This window comes from Magallana gigas, chromosome 8, assembly GCF_963853765.1.
Source record: "Magallana gigas chromosome 8, xbMagGiga1.1, whole genome shotgun sequence".
Taxonomy (NCBI): Eukaryota; Metazoa; Mollusca; class Bivalvia; order Ostreida; family Ostreidae; genus Magallana; species Magallana gigas.
The window spans coordinates 43,293,882-43,317,459 of record NC_088860.1 but is presented as its reverse complement, the minus strand read 5'-3'; the positions used below and the strand labels follow the sequence as shown (position 1 = coordinate 43,317,459).

Here is a 23,578-nt window from a genome sequence, read left to right as displayed (position 1 = left end):
CACCCAGCACCTGAAGCTCAGAGTCGGCTTAGCCCAGAAAAGGTTGTACATACTGGCTGGGGTTTGATTCATAACGTCTCCTGTTTTATGTATTGTAAATTTTAAGGCTTTTACAGCCCTGTGGAACTTGCGAAATTTAAAAAAAAAACTCCGAAAGCACTGTTAGTATAAAGAGTTTAATTTGAAAGTAAAGCTTATAATATTAATAAAACATTTTATGACCACATCCCAAACAATTTGGTACAAAAAAATTATAAATCAAAGAAAATCTAAAATCACAATTGTTATCAAATGAATGTATCAAATAATTAGGAAAAATATAATCATTAAACACATACACCTATCAAAGACTTTAACAAACAGCATCAAAATTCATTGCAGCAGTTATTCATCCATAGCACCATCTTAATATGCATATTCATTAACATCTTTATAGATATTAGCATAATCTTAAGTCACAGTGTACAATTCAAGTGCATATAAGTAATAACAGTAAAATATTTGCATTTTCCTAAATACAGACATAAATGTCATGTAAACTATGATCATAAAATATCAAAGAACCAACAATATAAAACTAACAAATAAAAAAATATCCATTTTCTTAAGTCAACCATAACAATTGAATACATTAACAATTGTGATCACAAATACCTTGTCAACGATTCAACTAAAGTTGAATGCTGAATTATTAATCTTAATCATATGCATCCAAATCAAAGGACATTCAAATTCTTCTTAATTAAAGTAAATTTGGATGATGTTTTAAATAAATGTGGTCTTTAAACGCAACTAACATAATGATTACAATTTAATTAAGCAAGAGTTCTTTCCCTTATGCAGCCATGTCTGAGGACATCACTTTTATATTCTTTCATTATTCAAAAAGTTCATAAGTTTTTAAGCAGGAACTGTAATGTACAGAATTTCTTTTTTTTAAATAAAGGTACTTTTACATAATCCTTAAATTTCCCTGGATTTTAGAGGATTCTCCATAAAAAATGACAGTCTGAGTACATATTTCAAGGAATTGAAAACCATGCCATGTTTGAGCCAGCAAAGTGTAACATGGTTCTCTGTGATAAAGGTAGGCTAAGAAAATTAATGCCGTACATAAGGATAAAAATAAATGCTAAATTCTAAAGAACTAATTAATTAGTCTAATCATGTACATGTAAATGAATAATGCATTAAGTACATTTCAAAATTCAGCAGCTTGATCTCATCTCTGATAAGTATCCTTCACATTTCAGCTGAGACACTTTGAACTGTTATCTATATCAATATAAGTGTAAACATGGTATATGGTGCATAAGACAACTTGTGGAAAAAAATAGACAAAGCCAACTATATTTAAATGAAAAAATAATGATTAGATTGATAATATCAATAAATTGTCTTATAGAATTTTTTTTTCAATAAAAATGTGCGTTTACTTTTATTTCTTAAGTACATGGCAACAAAAAAAAATTAACCTAATAATGATCATCTTCTAAAAATATTGTTTTTCTTGAAATGCAGAAATTAATATTTACTAGAATAAATATTAATTCAATATAAAAAGTCTGTAAATGTTTATCCCAACATTTGGTTTTTACTGTCATCACAACAAACATTTCTGATATTAGAAAATGCTGTCCATATGCTCTGGACAACATTTGATTTTTTTTCAATATGGAAAATGATTATATGATTTCATTGCAGTTTAATTTCATTATATATCCAATAAGAAACATTGTGACTAAACAAATATAAGCTGCTGACCAATCAAAGGAGTGTGTTTAAAGTTATGTGTAGTGGTCCAATCTTTCATACTGTTATATTGTACATGTATATAAGTAAGGATCTACTTTGCTGAAACATATAAATAGCCTCTGTCCAATCAGAAGCCTTGTTATGCAGAGTGGGAGGAGCCTTTGATCTTCCTGAGCATGATGTAAGGAATGATGAGAAGCACTGCCCCTGATATGTAGCAAACCTTGTCCCCACAGCTCCAATACACTGCAAAATAAACAAAGAACATATGATTCCCATACCTTTTCTATGGTGGCATATCTCTGCCCCTTGTGTGCAAGTTATATTTCTACTAATTATGTCAACATGCAAGAAAAATATGTTGACATGCAAGATAGTTATGTCAACATGCAACATAACTATGTTGACATGCAAGAAAAATGCAATCAAATAAGAGTTATAAAAAATCTCAAATATCACACACGTGACATCCAAGATGCTAGATACGCTACCTATAGATGTCAACATGCAACTTATTTATGTTAACATGCAACTTCTTTATGTTAACATGCAACTTCTTTATATCAACATGCAACTTATGTATGTCAACATGCAACTTAGTTATGTTAACATGCAAGATAAATATGTTGACATGCAACATATTTATGTCGACATGCAACTAAGTTATGTTGACATACAACTTATAAGTTGCATGTCAACATATTTATCTTGCATGTAAACATAACTAAATTGCATGTCAACATATTTATCTCGCATGTAAACATAAGTAAGTTGCATGTTGACATAAATAAGTTGCATGTTGACATAAATAAGTTGCATATCAGCATATTTATCTTGCATGTTAATAAAAATAAGTTGCATGTCGACATAAAAAGGTAGCATCTAGCATCTTGGATGTCACAGGTGGGCGATATTTAAATTTTTTTGAGATTTTGTAAAATTCTTTTCTAATTGCAATTTTCTTGCATGTCAACATAGTTATGTTGCATGTCAACATAATTATCTTGCATGTCAACATATTTATCTTGCATGTCGACATATTTGATAGAAAAATAACTTGCACACAAGGGGCAGAGATATGCCACCATACTTTTCATACATACAGGAAAAGAAGCTTACAGCTGAATGGCTTATGATTAATTCATTCTTACAGAGAAGTCATTTTTATTTCTCTCAGCTTGATAATGTAGCATACATTGTATGCAGAGTAAGTTAATTGGATATAACAAATTATCTTCATAAAATATCAAAGTTGTTTGTTCAAGTGAAAACCTTGCTAGGAGCATGTTTTCCAGTATCAAACAATTTCAAAAAATCATCACAGATTATATCTTTATTACATGTACTTAAACTGGTTTTTGTATGGTTTTCAGCCTTTTCAGTATCCTGAAATTTCATTGTTTACCTATGCTGGATAGGACCGGACCGAATGCCCTGGCCAGTGCCCCCAGGGACCGGAACACCCCCATCACCACCCCTTTCTGATTCGTGCCTCCAAATCCTGAGATCAGTGTGGTAAGACATGGCACCACTGTGGCTGATGCTGCAACACAAGATTATCATTGCTATTGTACATTTTAAATTTTTTGTTCTGCAATTCATCCTTACTTATGATCATTTAGAATTTTTTTTTTTTTTTTTAAAGATATTTTAAACTTCTGAAATAGTCTAGATAATTCAGTCTTTGCAAGCTAAGGATTTTAGTCCACTTTACTCTCATAAATATAGTGGAATGGAACCATTCCAGATAATTCATGACAATGTACTACAAACATAGATGAAGCATTTTTTTTCAAATACAATAAAAATGGATGTAAAACAGATTTGACAAAAAGATGTTGCATGTTCTGATGACAGAGATTTGAATACTAGAGGGGAGGGAGAGATTCCACTTACCAAAAGCAAACAGAGTGAGACCAATGTACATCATGCTGGCACTGTGAGCGAAGGCCATGAATACAAAGGCTGGAATCAGGAGAGTCATACCCTGAAACAACAAATAACTTATATATATTTCAATTCACTGAAGTTCAATAAAAAATCGGCTTTAATACACATGATCTTGAAAATAATCGCATCAAACATGTTATTGTTTCAGAGGCAGGGATGAAATGACTCATATTCAGAACAGCAGTTAATTTCTAATAATAAGTAGCACAGACTACTTAATATTTATAGATTTAAAAATTCAGCTGTAATATTTCACATGATCATGACAAATAATAGCATCAAACATGTTATTGTTTGGTACATGCATGACATTGTAGAGCATGAGATTAACTTGACAGTGTTATTGTCCTCCAACTGGAAGACTGGTGATAACAACCAGGACTATCAAAGACATAAGTCTGAAGGCTTATATCAGTAAAGATTCTGTAGAGGAATACAAACAGCAAATAATCTATCAATCAACAAGATCTGGGTCCACTCACCATGGTAGCTATCTTGACCTCTTTTCCTGCTGGTATTCTTCTGACATATCCCCCTGTTGAATGTTACAAAGATTATAATGTACAAATGCTCGCATCAAGTTTTAATAAAGATAATTATACAGTTCATAGTCAAAGAGTCCTGGATGGTCGTGGCCATTTTTAAACGATACGATTCTCCCAAAATGAAGAGCTCAGTATAAAATTCAAATACTGTAGATTCATTATTTTACGCGAGTACTTAATTCCGCGATTCAACGCTTGACCATCAAATCGCGAGAACATAAAATCGCGAATGTCAAAATTTTATCATAGTTTTATGTAGTTTACATATGTTCGAAAATTAAAAGCGAGATTTTAAAATTTGGGCTTCTCGCGATTTTACGTGGATATTAATTCCTCGCATTTAATAAGGAATTTACAGTATTCAATCTGAAATATTTGAATTTTTTCTTTACTAAATGATAGCTATTAACTAAACCTATCATACCTAAAAATATAGGAACGATCTTATGATTACAATGTAATGTGTTGACCACCAAGCCCCCTCAGGAAACAATAATTTGCTATTACAATCAATTTGCATTTTAAATACTAAAAATCTTTTTTTTCATGAGTGATAAATTTGTTGTGGTGTTCACAAGTACATATATATCATCTTGTAGAAAATAACTGTCATAACAATCACAAAAATTTTGATAATTATACATTTTAGAGAAATGAGGCCTGAATTGTGAACCAATGTAACATTGCATGGCAATTTGTGAAATAATGTAAATGCTACATTGTTATAAAGAAAGGTTGGTTTTTAGTGTCTATTTTGAGTCAGACTTCATAAATCCAGTCTCAACAAACTGTTGCAGTAATTACATGCTCATAATACACAGTACATAAATATCACATTTCTATATTGAAATCTAGTAAAAACTAATTGATAATGACCATTATTGAACATGTATCAAAATTTCTATTTTGAGGCTATATAATATTACTATAATGTTTAGATCTTGATAACGTTTTACCTAAAAAATGTAGAAATGTATTAAAATTTCTATTATGAGGCTATACAATGTTGCTATTCTTGGATCTTAATAACATATTTTTAACTCATACAAAACAATTATAGAGAGACACTGGACTTGACCCGTGCATGCACGGATTGACATTGCATATTGGACATTTATGAAATAGATATATCGTAAACCGGTTCCGTAGGACATTTATCTTTTTAACGATAAAACATTCTATCTTCACTCTCCTATAATGTGAATTTTATGCATGGAATCAAATATTGTTTTGCCATCATGAAGACAAAAGTAAGTAATAAGTTGATATGTATATTTTCTCTCATAAGAAATCATAAAATTAATATATATGAACAGAATATGTAGCAAATTCCAATGAACATTTACACATATTTGTATTATCGTTACTGAGTTTATTCATGCAAATATGATATTGTGGAAACATAAACTAATGACCCCTTTAGTATGAATGTATTGAGCACGCGCAAGATTGTATAATCCCAAAAATCTATATGATTTCTGGGATTTTTAAAGGAATTTTCGTTGATTATCAATTAGCAAAGCTTAACTGAGAAAAAATAAAAACAAATCGGTAATCTTCAAGTACCAATGATGTTTAAAATACATTAAATAAAAGACAGTGCGCTTCCAAATTATCGGAATTAAAGCCCAAAAATTCGAGTCTATCATTTTAATATAGTAGTATAGATATGCACTTGGTTTATACATAATTATATTACATGATGGAATTTCTGTAATTTTTTTTACCAGGTTCGACAATTTTTGACATATGCAGAAAAATCTTTACTTACCCTGCACAAGGGCCATAATTGTTCCCAGGAAGAAAAACATCTTTCCTTGCTGCATGCTGGATGAAAAATAAGAAAAGCCACCATAATTATAACTAATTTACATAAAATAAAAGCTTATTCAAGTAATGCGATAACATTGTTTTTGGTCCAAGAAAAAGAAAGTGAAGATAATAATTACGACAGAAGACTTGAAATCATGCAATAAAATGCACATGTCTACAGTGACAGAAGAAGAAGAAGAAGAAGAAGAAGAAGAAGAAGAAGATGATGATGATGAATAATGGGAAGAAGATGATGATGATGAATAATGGGAAGAAGATACATATAATTCTAGCAAAAGAAGTTGTAGAGAGAAGACATTTTACCTGTCATAGTTGAGCCTGTTGTGAGTGAGGAAGGTCAAGGTGAACTCGAGTCCTGAGTACAGCAGAAGATAGAGGAAATACACAGCTCCAATCTTCTGCATGGCAGACAAATCTAAAAAGAAACATAAAAACTTATGCATCAAATACCGGGTAATAACTTTATCAAAATAGTTATCTGAAAAGAAACAGAAAAACTAAAGCATAAAATAATAACTTTATCAAAATGGCTATAAGATTTTACATTTGAGAATTCTACCTTAATGCAGGAGAAAATGAATTTCATCATAATATAATTGGTGCATTACTTCAGATAAGTATTTACTGGAAAGTACATTGACTTGATTCAATAACTATTTTGCCTATCTCACCTCTTGCGGCAGTGTTTGTGACTGAGGAGAACCTGAAGAGGGACACCGGGTTGATGAGGTGGGAGGTATTCTGCCAGCCCGAGGAAATGGACTTTGCCTACAACAAGGGGACCATCTCAAAAAGGTTAATTGGAACATTTTGTAAATACCAGTATCTTTTTTTATGGGGATGGGAATTAATGTTACTTTTTAATGTTTAGCAATCGGTAGCACAACTCCTAATGACATTGAAAATGCAACACTAATACAAACATTAGCAATTTTTTCAATCAAATCCAAAATTATTTACCCGTTTATTTTCTGGCAGCGTTTCTTTGAAGAACATGAGAACAAAAATAATATCTATCACAGCGAGAGCGAGAGCAAACAGGGCAGGGACCGTGTAGAAGACTTCCTGCTGGTCACGGGCGTAGCGTGAGAAAACGGCCCCAATGATTGGTCCAAAGACAAAACCGACAGAGAAAGCCACGCCCACAAAGGCCTGAAATAAAAAAATGTGTTAATATAGAAATACAGGAAATAGTGGAATTGTTTCATTATCATTGAAATATCCAAAACCATCCCCTTCATGAAAAAGTATTCATTAGACAAGTAGGTACATGTAAGAACAAAATCTTAATACATGTATATTATAATATGTCCATGACTTAGAGCAGAAAATTTAAAAATAAAAATCAACACAAGGAATTTTTCAGATGTACCGGTATTGATGGCAACAGTAAATTATAACCTTAATTGTAAGTAATCTGTCACCGAGGGGAAAGGGCACTATAGAATAAGGGGAATTAACTTGTATAGGCCCAACCCAAGAGACAGGGGGTCAGCCTAGTCAATAGGCTTAAATTGACCTCTAACTCGAATATGCATAGAGCTATAACTCGAAGGCAGGTTTCACAATTTATTGATTAAGTGATTTTAATTAACTTATAAAATATCAACAATAATCAAAATAGAATAAAGTCAAAAAGTACAGGATAAAAATAATTATTTCTTAAAAAGCCAAATGAGTCAGAATGAATTTAACTCAATGTTGCTTAGTCTACTGACGGACTGGTGGACAGTCAACTAGATAGTCAGTGTGAAGACATAAGCAACCTGAGATAGTGGCTGAAAGAGTCTGACTGAATTGAATAAATTTCTAACTGTATTTATATTAATAAAAGTGTGGTACATTACTCATGATAATTACTCAAAAAGCTTAAGAACAACTCAGAACAATTATATATAGACTACCGGTAATTGGGGATAATTAGCAGAGCAGACTGACTCTAGCTAATTACTTGTCATTTGGCATGAGTAAACTCTTAAACATATTTACACAAAATAACACACCATGACATATCTAATGTTGATCAACTGCACATACAAATTCCAATAGTTTTAGAAACACTACATAAATATTTAAAGGAATAAGATGTTTGTAACATCTTACCATGCCTTTTCCTCTTTTCTCCGGTGGGAATATGTCAGCTATGACCGCGGTAGATATACTGACATTCCCCTTACTGAGCCCCCCAATAATGCGGGCGATGACAAACAGGGTGAAGTTGTGAGAGACGGCCCACAGGGCATAGGAAGCAGCCACTCCTATCTGTGTTCACAAAAATCATAATGAAAATCATAATTCGATCAAAGGAAAAATCTAATATGTTCATCTCTGAATTAAATAGAAATAAACCATATATTTCGTGGAAATAAGACATGACTAATTGTTTAAATCATAGGAATTTAGCAGTACAATGCATATGTAGAAAAAAATTAATCACAGTAAAAATGAGTTACATTTTTTAACATATTGAAAAAATTTATATCGTATTTATACACTGTATATTTATCAAATTATCATCATGAATTTTCACCATGGAAATGACAAGGACGGGTTTTCTTCCATAGACATCTGACGCCGCTCCCATTATGGGTGAGGCTAAAAACTGCAACATGGAGAAAAGGGACCCAATCACTCCTGTAGAGAGATTGTGTTTAATATTACGTCGGCGTTCATATGGCATATTAAGCCAACTTATGATAAATAACATTTTTGTAATGTGCTTTGTGCATAACACAGTGTGCATTACCTTTTAGAAGAACTATCAAGGAATAATCAAAATGAAAGAGAAAATGAGGGCTATAAGATTAAATAAAATTCAAAAGTTATTTTCAAAAACATGGAGATACATGTGTTTTGATTCATATGTTTTCAAAATGTGGATACACCAAACTACAATCCACAGAGCATTCCAGATGCCACATCAGATACCGTTAGTACGGTTATACAGGTATCTTTAATATTAAAATGCTTCTTTATTTGATATAAAGATTAATGCTAAAATTCATCAGATAAAACACTAATGTACAAAAAATCAATGAAAGTGATCTCCTTGAATCAATTGGTATGTCGTACTTCATTAATCCATCAATCAATGTCACACTCGCTACATAGATTGTATAGATTAACTTTAAACCAGTTTTGATACATACCGTTACATGTAGCAACAAATTTAAATGAAGGATTTAAGTTGGGGGAATTATTGAAATTTATATGGTAGGGAATAGATATAGTGAAAATTAATTATATAGGTAACATACAATAAGTAAGAATATGATTGACTGCTCTACAAAATCTTATAATCATATATGGCTTTATCCCAACTCCCTTATCACACTGATTCTATCACAGCTACTGAGAACTTCATAGCTGACTCGGTGATTTTAAGGTACAACAAACCCTTTGATAAGAACAATAACTCTAATTGCAATGAGTGATTCTTATTATGTCTCATGAAAATGATCCCATCATAGTAAACTAAAAATGTATGTGCATATCAGATTTATATTAATATGGATCTTTTAAAGCAAAATCACTGTGCTGTAAAAACAAAGTTGTATGTATAAATGAGCTAATTGTGACGTACCCCCGAAAAGGACCGAATTCCATCGGGGGGTGTCAGGTGCCCCTACCAGCTCCCTGAAGCCTGTCACCGAGTCCTTGATGGATTGGTACAAAACGTCCTGTCAATCAAAAGATCACACAGTTACTGAAATGCTGTATACTACATTACAATCAAAAGATCACAGTGTTACTGAAAAGCTGTAAAATTGCATTACAATCGATAGCTGTAAAATTACATTAAAATCAAAAGATCACAGTGTTACTGAGTAAACCCAAAGCAGAGAAGACACAGAGAGTAAACCGCGATCAAAAGTAGACTCATGAAAGCAGACTCTACATGTGTATTTGGAATATACAAGGGGCAGGGCTTAAAGGTGTTAAGATGGTAAGATAAAAGAAGGGTCTGCTTCACACGTTAGTGAATAAAGTGGACCCCAAAAGCAAACCCCGAGTAAACCCAAAGTAAAACTGGAGTGGACACAAATTTTTAAAAAGCAGACCCCAAGTAAACCCTGAAAGTAAACCCGGGTTTAGTTGGGGTCTGCTCTGGTGTTATTAAAGTTGAGTCTGGTCAGTACTGTAGCTAGACTACAATTTAATGTTTCATTTGTCAGATAAATAATTGGTTGAGCTGTGCCTGACCTGTTTAGTTCCATAGTAGTCCAGTATGGAGGGTAGGAGAGGAAGGATGAGGGTGAACCCCAGCAGGTCAATGACCAACGACAGGAAAACCACGTACAGGGTGCGGTTAGCGCCTCTCTCCGCATCAGAGGGGGCGCTTTTACCATTCTGCGTCTTTGTGGATGTCATGGTAGGTGCTTTTTTTCTCTATAAAATGAAATGATCATCATGAGCTATCTTTAGATAAAAGCAACTGAAAAGAAAAAATTAATTTGTTAATTGCATTGAATAAATATTGAAAGAGTTTGAAGAATATAAAAGTACAAAAGTACGTTTCACTTCTGAAAAAAATAATAAGCAAAGTATCTAGCTATATGAACCTTTATCAATTACACACAAAAATACAGCACTAGAATACATATATTACCAAAATTTCTCTTCGTCAACAAATGTCTGTCTTCCTGGATGAATGAATTAAGCCTCTCAAGCTAATCAGATATATACTTACAACTTTCACTACTCTGCTTTTAATACCAGCTTATTTGTTTCACATTTCCTTGAGCAAGGAAACAGATGTTAATCAAGGGTTGAAGCTTTCCTGTCAATTGTTAAATCAATAGGTGGTGACAGAAAACTGAAATCCTGACTAAATACAGCCTGTTTAATGTATATCCCCTTGGGCCATCAGGTAATGCATGATTTCATGACATCAAAATGTGCATTTTTTTTTTTTTGCATTTTATCATATTTACATATTTGACAAAAAAATCACATTTTTGATCAATGGTATGCTTATCAATAAAGGTCATATAGAGTTTCATTTTCTCAATGCAATGTTCTTCAATACATAAGACAATTAACACTGAATCTTATAGATGTATACTTTTTAATAACGTCCTGTTAATTGTCATGGGTCATCCTTAATAAGTAAATGAATACTATTAATATCTATTTAACATGTAAAAGCTTTTGATAGATTATTTTTAAAAAAATCCAAAACCATTGGTAGACTCTACTGTGATGTAAGTAATTATGATGTTCAAAAATTACATTTGTAATAATAGTAAGTATAAATGTACTAATTCTATTAACATGAGCATTTATTAATTAATAATTTAATATACAAATCAAATCAGTAACAGCAAGTTTCACACGAAACATGCGCAATGATTGAACATTTAACCTTTGATACTTATATCTGTATATTACAAAACTTTACAAGTTTGTTATAGTTCAAAGTTTATAACCCTTCCATATGGAGATTAAAAATTATCAAAAAAGAAATTTTTACTTACGCGTACACTACTGAGAGAAAATAACGACCCGCTCGACTGAGTACTAAAGCATCATTGATAAGTCCAGTCAATATATAGAACTTTGTGTCTAATTAGGTAGCGACACTGGATGGCTAATCCATGTGTTGTCAAACACGTCTCATCTTTTTCACTTCCGCGTGCATAATCACCAAAACGTTTTAGTTAGAGTGATGGGAGTGTTGAATAATGATAAGCGTATATCTGACTATGACTATCATGCTACTTTCATTTTGATGATTGGTGCACTCTTCAGGTAACTTCTGGTAAGTTGTTTAACCAAAAATCATACCGTGTTTATTATTCATAAAGACATAGGTTAGTTGAAAGAAGTTTTATCCAATGATTTTATGCATATCTGCTATATTTGCATACATATGTGGAATAATTTGCCAATATGTATCCATATCTGTGACAGCTGTTTGGTTTACATAAATCTTGCAAGCACGAAAGAGATTTATTGAGTTGAATGACTCTAAACTAAATACCAGTCTCAATTTTTACAACAACAAAAATAAATAATAAAAATAAAAAAAGACTTGGCAAAACAATCGTCTTTTTAAATTCTAGAGCTGTTCTATGCTGATCAATTTACTTGTTCTAAAACTTGCACCTTTTAAAATTAGGTCAACTGCATATCGATGCACATGAAGGTCACCTCGATTTTCTTCGGTTTTTTTTCGTATGGAGCAGCTCTAGGAGATCATTTTTATATACATGTACTTAACTTACGAAATTTGCAAGTACAAAAAAATATTTAGTCATTAACACAGTAATTAAGTAATTTGAAGTAAGAACTATAGATATGATAATAACATGAACACCAACACCATTGCAGTTATAAGATTTTATTTTTCAAACAATAATGATTAAATGCTGAAATAGTTCATTCAGAAACCAGTATGGAGGGAACCCAAGTGCATGACTCGGTTAAGGACTATTATGGGAAAAGACTTAAAACGGCCGATGACCTACAGACCCAGGCCTGTGTGACGGTGGGGAAAGTGGTGACCAAACCAGTGAGGGAGGCGGTAGCTGCTGTACACGATGAAGTGGCTTCCAAGTTAGTATTTCACCTTTATTCATGTTATTAGTAAACAGTTTCTTGCACTAGTTTTTTTAGTGTCTTTGTGTGTGATAACACTACAAATTGATTTTAAAAATTTAACAGTCCAGTAAATTCAAATGATGTATTGTTGGGGCACAAGCAGGCTTTGTATTTATATTTAAAAGAAATGAAAATCACATATTAGTATGTCAATATTCTAATATTCAAACATACATCATGTACATCTGTAAAATTGATGAATATTATATAATATACATATAAGTACATGTACTAAGGAATCATTCTTTGAATATTATCATATTTTGGTCGGGGGATAATCAAATCTATTATAAAGCCCTTTGGGTTTTATTGGATTTTACTCTGCCCCGGCCCGACCAATATTATCAAGTCATAATACTTGAAGAATGATGATTTATTCCTTAAATCAATACACCTACAATGCATTCATTGAAAAACAAACACCTCCATGCAACACAGAATGGTGTAGCTTAAAAGTCTGTATTAATGAACCTATTAGCAGAAAACAAACAGCTCCTTGCAGTTAGAACATCAAGCTTTTGACTTGGCTGATTGGTCTTCTGTTGGTAATATGGATAGTTTTCTGTTGTCTGTAAGCTACCATTATAATGATTACATTGGCAATAGTTCATATTAGTGTTTTAATTCTGATTAAGGAGTTCATAAGAGCTTCTATGCTCAAACCCCATATACCTATAGTGCAAGTATTAAAAGTAAAATTTGAATTCTTCATTTTAATTTTTCACAACTGTCTTCATTAGTGGATAGAAGGGGATGAATCGAAATATAAGAAAATATTTTTTAAAGATTCTGTTCAATGTTCAATCCCATTTCTGTAACCATCATTTAAATTTTGCTTTGGAAATACCAATTAAGAAGTCTATATGCTTTGATGTAACGGTACATATGCTCAATATAAAATGTCTCTGTCATATGATGGCAATAAAAACTCTCAACAAAAGATTCTTTTTGAAATCTCTCCTGTAGGTACTATGGTTGTGGATTGGTGATCCCAGAGAAGCTGGAGGGAATGAACATACTGGATCTCGGCAGTGGCAGTGGGCGGGACTGTTTTGCTTTGAGTAAGCTGGTTGGTCCAAAAGGTCATGTGACTGGAATTGACATGACAGATGAACAGGTAATGGTATAGCATTAGGATGAACTTCAAAGAATAGGCACCTGGCAAAAAAAGGACAAGTTTAGAGTTATTTGTTGCAAAATTTTGCAGATCGCAGTTTCCAGGAAGTACATTGATTACCATACTGAGAAGTTTGGATACAAAGAACCCAACACTGATTTTGTACAGGGGTACATAGAGAAATTAAGGGAGGCAGGCCTAAAGGAAAATTACTATGACATCATCATGTAAACATTTACATTACTTTTAATCTTCTCTTATACTTAGAAATACAACATTTTCAATGATGTAACTTGATTACCATTGTAAAGATGTTATGCACATATTATATGTATAAAAAAAGATATCAAAGATATTTTTTTTGAAATATCTAATATACTCATTAAGAGTATAGTATGTATATTTAGAAGAGATGGGGAAAAATAAGGCTTTTATGTTTTTATTCAGTGATAACACATAAATTAAACCCTGTTGCACGTTCATTGTTCAGTTCAAACTGTGTGATCAACCTGTCCCCTGACAAGAGAGCCGTCCTGAAGGAAGCCTACAGCGTGATGAAGGTACATGTAACTCCCCAGACATCAGGGTCACAAAGCTTCTTATACCAATCAACAGTTTGGTCATAGTAATGATATAAATAACTTGATACTTTAATACAAAATTATGCAAATATGAGCTTTGTAACTTAACGCTTTGCAGAGGTCAGATGTGGTATAATACCATGTATTAAAGACACAAACAAAAAAAACATGTACTTTCACCTTATTTTCAACATACCAATTTTAAAAATGTATGAATTTGAAGGGCTAAAGGTTTGCAAAAAGTTAAAGCTGAAGATAAATCTAATACACTAACAAAGCAACTAACAAGTGCCCCTTGTTCGTCTCTCTCTCCATCACAATTTCAAAGAAATATTAGTTCTCAGCAGAAAAATAATAGTGTGCTTGTATATACAGAAAATACGATACGGTGGCACCGACGAACATTTTCTGTGTCAGATCACTTTGCAAAATTCAAAATCAGCAACTGTTAGTTAAAATGCTTCTTTGCAATAAAGCATTACACATAAGTTTTTAACACATATTTCTATTGTATATACCTATGAAATGCATGGTAAATATGTCGTGAATGTCGTTAACTGTTAGTTAAAATGCTTCTTTGCAATAAAGCATTACACATAAGTTTTTAACACATATTTCTGAAATGCATGGTAAATATGTCGTGAATGTCGTTACGCGCTATGACCAGATTTTTTACTTTCCAAATCTGGTCATGACCAGATTTTCACATGTTGGAGGTTGGCAAGTATGTACGGTGCATAAAGGTTAACTTTATTTAATATTTTATTTAAATTTACAGGAAGGTGGAGAATTTTATTTTAGTGACATTTACGCAGACAGAGAACTAGACGACACAGTAAGAAAGGATGAAATCTTATGGGGTACGTGCTTAATAATACTCTTTAGCATCATAAATAGTTTAAAGTAAAAAAATATATATTAATATTTCTTTTTTTAGTACTGAAAATTCTTTTTCTATGAAGGCATTTTATTTGGCATCGCTAGCCACAAATTTACAAGTCATAAAACACACTAGTCTACTCATTTATATTAATTTATAAAGTCCCTACAAGCTTGCAAAATAGTGGCTATGCATATTCACAATGTTTTATAGTTTCACTTGAAATTTTCTATAATATTTCATGGCTAAACAAATCAAACTACTGTATACAGGGAAATATTTGCCCTTGCTTTATTTTCGCCCCTTTCACCCATGTTGTCAGTGGGCAAAATTAAGACCAGGCAAATTCAAATTTCTCATATTGCCTTTCTTATAATACAGCTATATGTCTGGGTGAATTCAAGACAGGGCAAAACCATTTGCAAGTAAAAAAAGGGGGAAAATAACACTGGCCGAAAATAACCCTTATTATAGATTATTTCAATGTTATTGTAGGAGAGTGTATCTCTGGAGCCCTCTACTGGAAGGAACTGTTTACGCTGGCGGCCGAGATCGGTTTCAGTCGTCCTTTCCTGGTATCAGCTGCACCCGTCCCCATAGACAGAGAGGACTTCAAGAAAATCTTAGGTAAAAATTCATACACACTGAATATAATACTTCCTACATGAAAAGTATGGGGCATGGTCTGCATATTTATGGAGGAGTGTATTTCTTTGCATGGTTTTTTAATTCTGTCATTTTTTAAAATACATGTAAAAGCTTAAATATATTGTGCATTTTACACTGTCAGAAAATTGCTAGCAAGGTTGATCCTGGTTATTAAACAAATGCAAGCATATTTTTGATAATAATTTTTGGAACTCCTAAACAGGAACTACTGTAACTTTTTGATCTGAGCAATGTATGCGCAGTTCATTCATTTTTCAATGACGGTCAGACCGGTTTGAATACTAGCACCAGAAAACTTGGTTGGTAGATCACTTGATTATTGATTCAGGGGGCCTAGGTTCAAATCCCAATGTGGTCCTTTATTATTTCTCCCATCCTGTTACATAAATAAAATAACTGCAATGTTTAAGTATTGTCAAACTAGATTTTGATGTAAACAGTAATTATGATATTTTTATCAGGTGAGGCCAGGTTTGTATCTGTGACCTACCGACTCTTCAAACTCCCTCCTGGCGCCAAAATAGAGCCACTGCAGGTCATGTATAATGGGGAGATAACTGGGTATGAAAAGGAGTTCAAATTTGACCATCAACATGTATTCAAGGTTGGTTTCTATAATTATCTAATTAAATTCAAATTCACATGTCTAGATTTGAGATGCATGTTACAGAGAATTCGTTTTTAAATACCGGGTAAAACAATATGAAAATTCAGACAAAGGGTTGACATAATAACTTGTCTGGTTGACATATTTTGTTGTTTTTTTTCGTATGTTTCCCATAAATATTATAATTATATATATACTATATTTCATCTGACATGTTGAGATGATTTCTTTAACAAAATAATGTTTGGTTCATATGGAATTTAGAACAACATATAATGATTGTCAGGTTGTAATCCAAATTTCCTTGGTGACTATCCTCTCCATAACCAGAAAAACATGTACCTTTTTTTGGTTTACATTGAATCAACTGCATTTCTGTTGCTCTTTGAACAGAAGGATGATGTTGTCATGGTAACGGGACCAGTGGCCGCATCATTGAAATGTTCCCGTTTTTCTGACGAGTTTGAGTATCAGCCAACCCCCAAGGAATCCTGTGGATCTCCGTGCAACGGGTCTACTTGTGACAAGGTGAGTCAACTATACAGACTAAAGTTGGTGGAGTAAAGTTGGTGTCAGGGTTAAATTAATATTTACATCTCACCAACTTTTCCCAACCTGCATCCAAAAACAATAATTGTGGGTTAAGTAATGAAAACATTTTTTTTCTATGCTATATCAATTTAATAAGAAATGAATGATTGATAACAAATCACAATCCAGTAATATGCATATAAATTACCAAGACAGAGACATGAAAACATGTGTTTTACATATCTTCATTCAGAAGTTTGAAATAAAACAAAATTATCTACCTTGATTAAAGAAATCGTAGAACACCAGGTGTCACAACAATAATACTTGTATTGAATCTTTCCTGTCTTAGTCTCATACCACATGTCTCACAATTTTGCAGTATATTTTTAACTGATGCATAGATGTAACCTAAATCAAAGGCAATAATGAATTTCCTGGTACTGTATCCATTGGTTTTTGTATATGTAGGTTGAGTTTGAGGACCCCTTTGAATACCTGGAGAACCTTGCCAAGGCTGGTCAGAAAGTGGAGGCCTCATGTTGTGGGGGTTCCACCAAGTGTTGCTGATATCCCTTCCCCATGTTGTGTGGGGGTGGGGGGCGGGGTTCACAAAGTGTTGATGTCCCTTCATCTGAACTCTAGCTGTGTCTATTCTAAGGACCTAGCTCCAATAGTTGTGCTAGATATTATAAATAATTGATTTTTCACTAGTTGATCTTGAACTAAGTAATTTTAAAATATAAAACAAAAAATACAGATATAAATTTCATACGCAATTAATTGGATACATTTACTTTTTAATTTTCATTTTTCGAAAAAGAACATTTATTAATTACGTGCTTTTATTGGGTTTGGTTGAAAAGTTGTTTTAGATTACAGGACCTTATTATAGGGAAATTGTTGTAATTTCACTCGTATTTACATTTAAATGTATATTATCTGTACAAGAATGTATATATTGGTATACTATAAATAATACTATAATATTGGTATCTATCAGTATATAAATTTAAGTATATCATATGATTATACCAAAACTAATGCAAGAAGTCAAGGCATACACCTGATCGATTTCATTTATAATTCATTCCAGTTATCTTTTGCCTGTTTATGTAGCTATAAATGTCTTCATTTATTAAATACTGCCAAATTATGAAATAATTCATCAAAGCCATGTATGTTCAATGTATTTTAGAAAGGTTCTTGTAAGAATGCTAAAAATTTGTGTTAAGAAATATCAGTCGGCATGAGATTTATTCGTCTGTCCATGGATGTACTTTGAAGTTAGTTTTTTATTGAAAATAAAATAAAACACATGTATACTTTAATTCAAGACAAATATATGATTTTATGTTGTTGCACTTCTAAAACGAATTTATTTTGTACATTTGCAACTGAAAAGACTAACTGGCTCTGTTATAGGCTATAGCGATGTCACATTAATTACCCAAATTAGTCTTCAGCTGTCCTTATAACGATTAAAAAAGGAAATGCTGTTCTTGTTTGTGCAATTTGCGTTCAACACAACGTATAAAACCTATTTTTGTCTTTTGACAACACTTGCAGTTTTGGTCAGTCTTCTGTCAGTTCAAAACATGTTCACATTTTTTGTCAATCTATGTGAAATATGGCCTGATATCCCCTTTAAAGAAAATCGGTGTCCACTTCTTGAACTATTTTGAATATGATGAATTAGGACAGGTCAGCTGATGTTGTCATTAAAACCACTGAAAGTAATTAACCTGCTTCTGAAACATTAAAACAAAACGAAGTTAAGGTTCATATACATGTAGTTTTGGTGCTTTATTTTTATCAATGTTAAAGTATTGATTAGCGGTACATGATTATGTTTATATGTTTGACGTTTTCAATAAATGAGATAGATTAAAATAAAATGGATTTTTTTATTATTTAAAGATGGCAGCATTATTGCCTGTCCGCTTGTCAGCAATAAGGTGCCGATTTTGTTTTTATACACCAGTATGTATGATGCATCCTTGACCCAAAGGGCTTTGATTTGAACATTATATATTTTATTATGTATATAACTGAATTTATATTTTCAAGTATTTTCATTAAAAATTGGAATCTTTAGCAACATCCGATCAAGTTCAATTGTAGACATTTATAGCCTTAAGGGTGAGATTATTAAGAAAAATTGGTCAGTGGGTGCCAATTTTATTGAATGATAATGATTATTATTTAATTATTTATAATGAATGATAATGAAATCACTAATGGATACCGTCAATCTCATTATCTTAAATCTTTATACATGTATGTGGTTTTTTTCCTTTTATTTCGTTTAATGCGACAATAATTTATTTCGTAGCAAATGATCACAAGTTTCTTTTGAATCGAACAGGTTGTAAATGTACACCAAATGGTAATTCGTCCTGCTCTCTCTCTCCTGCCTCTCTTCCTTCTGGCTCCCCCTCTCACATTCTCTCTATCCCCTTATATACTGTACACAGAGACCTAACGTTGTTAGGGCAGCAGGCTCCGGTACCGAGGCCTGCTACACCATTAGGGCATTAGGGCATCAGGCTCCAGTATTAGGGCCTGCTACACCATTAGGGCACCTGTTAGGGCAGCAGGCTCCAGTATCAGGGCCTGTTGCACTATCAGGGCACTATGATTAGGAGACCATGATTAGGACAACAACATTAATTAGGACTACTATTGATAAGGCTCAAATATAAAAGAGATTTCCTAAAACAGTAATTATTTATAAAACAGAAATACATAAAACAATGGGGGGGGGGGCGAGTTTTGATTCATATTACTCCTCTCTTTTCTGAGATCAACCCCCTGCCTGGGTCTGAAATTCAAAATATTCAAGCGAAGCCCTTAGCCACGACATTCGAGGCCAGAAAAGATGGTAAGGGGGCAAGGCTGATCTGATAAACAGTTTTCAAGATTAATGCCATTACATCAAATAAAGTTGTTTATAGCCGCTTGGTAAATTTATTGAAATTAATTAATTCATTATGCTTATAACTGTCTTTTAATTGATGATATATATTATTCTAAAATAGAATAAATATGATAAACAACTTCGATCCCTAAAATGGCTCCCCGTTTGACGCCCCCTTAATGCAGGGGACATGCCGTGGCTCTTGCACATCAGGGTGTCCACTGATCTATTAATTAGTTTACAATCAGTAGCCTGTGTGTGTGGTGAAGATAAGAATTTCACCCTCCAAGTAAGCAGACTTTGGGTAGAAGACAGTATCAAAATTTGTGACGGAATGGAAAAACCACCAACGAAGAAAAGGCGGGGGCCTTACGGAAAAAGGACCCTTAACGTTACAGCCTATTTCCTTAACGTTAAAGCCTATTTCCTTAACGGTACAGCCTATTTCCTTAAAGGAAGTGAACATGAAAAAAATAATTGTTGCTTAATAAATTATAAAAGCCTTTTGAAACTTAAAAATGAGGTCTGTTACCTATTTGTTTATTTCTATCAAGAGATTTTATCAATTTAACACTCTCAGTGAAAGGTTTATGGAGGTAATCCATTATTCCCCAGCATGCATCTGTTCTCTGACGTAGATAAGCCACATTGCTGCTGGTGACTGGGTCAATGTTGGAACTAGGCCAGTGTTTATGTACAGAGTTGATAAAAGTTGAGGAGAAAAATTATGCCTTGATGTGAAGAAAAATGTTGTGTACTGTCATGAGAAGACAAGGATTTAGTACATTTCTATAAATGAACCTCAGATAACTATTTATGATTTGTACAAAAAATGAATATAGATAAATTAATTAAAGACCATCACATTCCAGATGTTTGTACGGAGATGCATGTGGCAGTCAGTGTTTACATAAATAAAATGCTGTTTTTAGATTTCAATTTTAATTAATATGAAATTGTAATTCCATTTTCCATGTGGGGGTTCTTACCGTTGCTTTTTATTTAAATGCCCTGGAAATTTTTCTGATTTGTTTGTTTTTTTTTTTTTTTACATAAGATCTTGATGATATGTACGCCAGTTCTGTTTATGCTGTCAGAAGAATAACAGGACTAAGACACTTTTTAAAAGTCAGGATGCTGTGCAATGCACCTTGTGTGCTCATTTATGTAGCACACATAATGTTCAAACTCATAAACAAGAAATTCCCGAGTGCAAGAAAAAATAGGTCACAATAACACTGATCCACGGACATTCCATTCTAGTTACCGGTACATGTCACATTAACTGCTGGTGGGAATGCATCATTCTGAGATCCAAAATCTTCCTCCATAAACACTGTTTAAAATGACAACTCTTTACATTCCTTTCAAGTTTCCATTCACATTTTGATGATGGCATTTTATCCCTGTTACTACACGTGTGTAAAAATGCAATGTGTCTCACTGACGGCAGCATCAGTGCTGCCCTCTCTTAGATGCTTAGAGATAACCCAGCAGGGAGGTAATGATTTTAACAATATGGAAGCGCTCATGGATTGCAAGAATTAGTTATTCTAAGTGGTATATCTTTTTACTGAGGAAAGCTCTGTCTAAACGGTTTTCAGATATCATTATACACATCAAACAGACAAATTTGAGCCCTTGATAATTTTTTCATGTTCACTTCCTTTAACGTTACAGCCTATTTCCTTAACGTTAGAAAGCCTGGAAACCAATGTACTCGAGTCTACTTATACTCTACAAGACAGCAGTGCCATTTGGACCGAGGTATTTCACTCGTTCGATCTCAAAATTATAATCTCACTTTTTGGTCAGATACATTAAATTCAAGCTGATATAGTGAGTACATATACTTTTGTTCAATCGATTAAAACAATTGATTTTTTTCACAATGAAATACGTATATGTAGGGGAGAAGTACAGTCAATATTTTTTTTATTATAGATTTTTTTTAGACAGAATGTGAATGTCGTGCAATGTAATGATTTGAGAAATATCTTTTAGCAGTACATGTTGTATATCTTTCAAAATCTCTATATTCTTAGAACTGCAAGCTGTTAGAAACATCGGACATAATGGTGAACAGGGGAAAGCTTAGGGAAGCCACCTCATCGGCAAGTCAATGTGTGGGTGGCAAGGCTGCCTTCACAAGTCAATGTGTGGGTGGCAAGGCTGCCTTCACAAGTCAATGTGTGGGTGGCAAGGCTGCCTTCACAAGTCAATGTGTGGGTGGCAAGGCTGCCTTCACAAGTCAATGTGTGGGTGGCAAGGCTGCCTTCACAAGTCAATGTGTGGGTGGCAAGGCTGCCTTCACATTGACAAGTAAGCTTGCTACTCTTGTCTTCAGCATTGAAGAATTGGCCCAAAGCAGGGGACAAGGGCTACGAAAAGCTAAAAAAGGGGACGTAAGGCCTGTCTTGAACTCCACAAAAATTGAGGTTTTAAAAGGTAAAGGACTTAATCTTTTTTTCTCTATTTGTTGATGTTGTTTTATGAAGTTCTTTATGATAAAAAAAGTACATACATGTATTTATTATTTTCATTATTATCATTTTAATATATTTTAATGTTCAATTGCGACCATTTCTTCATGTTAAATTTTGTTCACAGAATATGTGAACGCCTGGTGTGTGAAGAATGGAAAAGGGGAATTGGATGAAAAGTATTTCAATGACGCAATAACAGAGAAGATTAGTTACTGTAGAAAACAAATGAAAAAACTACAGACGGAGTAAAAAAAAACAAAAAAACAACCACTTTTGTGAAATGATGTATGTGGTTCAAGTTTATTTTGAGGAATTTAGTAGCATGCATTAATATTGGAAAAAAGTTTATGAAAATAAAAAGATTGCAAGTTAACTAGTATGATTATTTTAGTTTTTGGCTGCGATATCTTTATAAATGTGATGCGTTTTAGGGAAAAAAACACTGAAATTACAGGGTCTGGAACAATGAGCAGATTTCAGGAATAAAGGATATTGAGACATCATGGTATCATTCAAGGCGGATTCCATCTTATTTTAAGGCAAATCTCCATCTTATTTTACGGCGATTTCCACCTTGTTTTTAGGCGGATTTCATGTTATTATAAGGCGGATTCAACGTTATTTTCAGGCGGATTCCACGTTATTATAAGGCGGATTCCACCTTATTTTAGAGATGATTCCACATTTTTGTGAAATTCATGGTCCCTGCCCCTTTGGGCCTTACTAGTAGGGCTAAAAATATCAAAATTAATGCAATCTTTAAACAATCCTCCTCTTTGCTCCTGGAGATCAAGCAGTCAAACTGCTGGCATGATTGTAATAAGCATTGAAATCTCTACAAATATTTGAAATTTGTGGCCCCTGCATGGGTCAGGGGTTCTGGCGCTAGGGTGGAGCTCAAATGATTATAAAGTGAAAATACATTGATTTTTTAAAAATCTTCTCCTCTGTTCCTGGGTATTAAACCCATAAACTAAGTATATAGTTATGATAAGCAAAAGTGCTTTTTTTTTAAAGTTTTGAATTTATTGCCCCTGGATCAGGGGTTTTTGGGTTAGGGCGAGGCTCTAATGATATTAAAGAAGAAAAGTAAGTAATTCT

The 23,578-nt window shown here is 33.1% G+C and overlaps 3 protein-coding genes across 5 annotated transcripts; 2 read left to right on the top strand and 1 right to left on the bottom strand.

Moving 5' to 3' along the window:
* Positions 1-157: 157 nt before the first annotated feature.
* On the bottom strand, positions 158-11,701 carry LOC105330162 (major facilitator superfamily domain-containing protein 10). 2 transcript variants are annotated; one of them, XM_066068393.1, is made up of 14 exons: positions 11,561-11,701; positions 10,774-10,863; positions 10,287-10,472; positions 9,667-9,763; positions 8,614-8,717; positions 8,187-8,345; positions 7,044-7,235; positions 6,755-6,851; positions 6,387-6,498; positions 6,022-6,077; positions 4,188-4,240; positions 3,652-3,742; positions 3,161-3,298; positions 158-2,001 (listed from the first exon to the last, which is right to left on the bottom strand). In XM_066068393.1, exons 3-14 carry the CDS (start codon positions 10,452-10,454, stop codon positions 1,895-1,897), a joined length of 1,374 nt encoding a protein of 457 aa, XP_065924465.1. In that variant the 5' UTR covers positions 10,455-10,472; positions 10,774-10,863; positions 11,561-11,701; the 3' UTR covers positions 158-1,894. The 2 variants fall into 2 exon arrangements, with proteins under 2 accessions (XP_065924465.1, XP_034329350.2); XM_034473459.2 differs by lacking the exon at positions 10,774-10,863 and having other exon boundaries at positions 11,561-11,700.
* LOC117680465 (arsenite methyltransferase) lies at positions 11,698-18,955 on the top strand. Of its 2 annotated transcripts, none has more exons than XM_034473462.2 (10): positions 11,698-11,834; positions 12,473-12,641; positions 13,653-13,803; positions 13,894-14,030; positions 14,294-14,363; positions 15,163-15,244; positions 15,760-15,891; positions 16,395-16,537; positions 16,934-17,068; positions 17,543-18,955. In XM_034473462.2, the coding sequence occupies exons 2-10, from the start codon at positions 12,481-12,483 to the stop codon at positions 17,639-17,641; spliced, it is 1,110 nt and encodes a 369-aa protein (XP_034329353.2). In that variant the 5' UTR covers positions 11,698-11,834; positions 12,473-12,480; the 3' UTR covers positions 17,642-18,955. The 2 variants fall into 2 exon arrangements, with proteins under 2 accessions (XP_034329353.2, XP_034329351.2); XM_034473460.2 differs by having other exon boundaries at positions 11,794-11,834; positions 12,464-12,641.
* Positions 18,956-21,657: 2,702 nt separating this feature from the next.
* On the top strand, positions 21,658-22,830 carry LOC117690139 (uncharacterized). The gene is made up of 3 exons (XM_066068392.1): positions 21,658-21,758; positions 22,037-22,439; positions 22,602-22,830. Exons 2-3 carry the CDS (start codon positions 22,067-22,069, stop codon positions 22,724-22,726), a joined length of 498 nt encoding a protein of 165 aa, XP_065924464.1. The 5' UTR covers positions 21,658-21,758; positions 22,037-22,066; the 3' UTR covers positions 22,727-22,830.
* The last annotated feature ends 748 nt before the right edge of the window (positions 22,831-23,578 follow it).

What these genes read in the sequence shown, in the direction of transcription:
- LOC105330162 (XM_066068393.1), bottom strand. Translation starts at nt 10,454, where the DNA reads ATGACATCCACAAAGACGCAGAATGGTAAAAGCGCCCCCTCTGATGCG. An exon ending in GAATTCGGTCCTTTTCGGGG is followed by an intron (nt 8,718 to 9,666) that starts GTACGTCACAAT and finishes ATCTCTCTACAG; the next exon opens with GAGTGATTGGGTCCCTTTTC. An exon ending in CGCTGCCAGAAAATAAACGG is followed by an intron (nt 6,852 to 7,043) that starts GTAAATAATTTT and finishes CCCTTGTTGTAG; the next exon opens with GCAAAGTCCATTTCCTCGGG.
- LOC117680465 (XM_034473462.2), top strand. Translation starts at nt 12,481, where the DNA reads ATGGAGGGAACCCAAGTGCATGACTCGGTTAAGGACTATTATGGGAAA. An exon ending in AATTACTATGACATCATCAT is followed by an intron (nt 14,031 to 14,293) that starts GTAAACATTTAC and finishes TTCATTGTTCAG; the next exon opens with TTCAAACTGTGTGATCAACC. An exon ending in ACCATCAACATGTATTCAAG is followed by an intron (nt 16,538 to 16,933) that starts GTTGGTTTCTAT and finishes CTCTTTGAACAG; the next exon opens with AAGGATGATGTTGTCATGGT.
- LOC117690139 (XM_066068392.1), top strand. Translation starts at nt 22,067, where the DNA reads ATGGTGAACAGGGGAAAGCTTAGGGAAGCCACCTCATCGGCAAGTCAA. An exon ending in AAAAATTGAGGTTTTAAAAG is followed by an intron (nt 22,440 to 22,601) that starts GTAAAGGACTTA and finishes TTTTGTTCACAG; the next exon opens with AATATGTGAACGCCTGGTGT.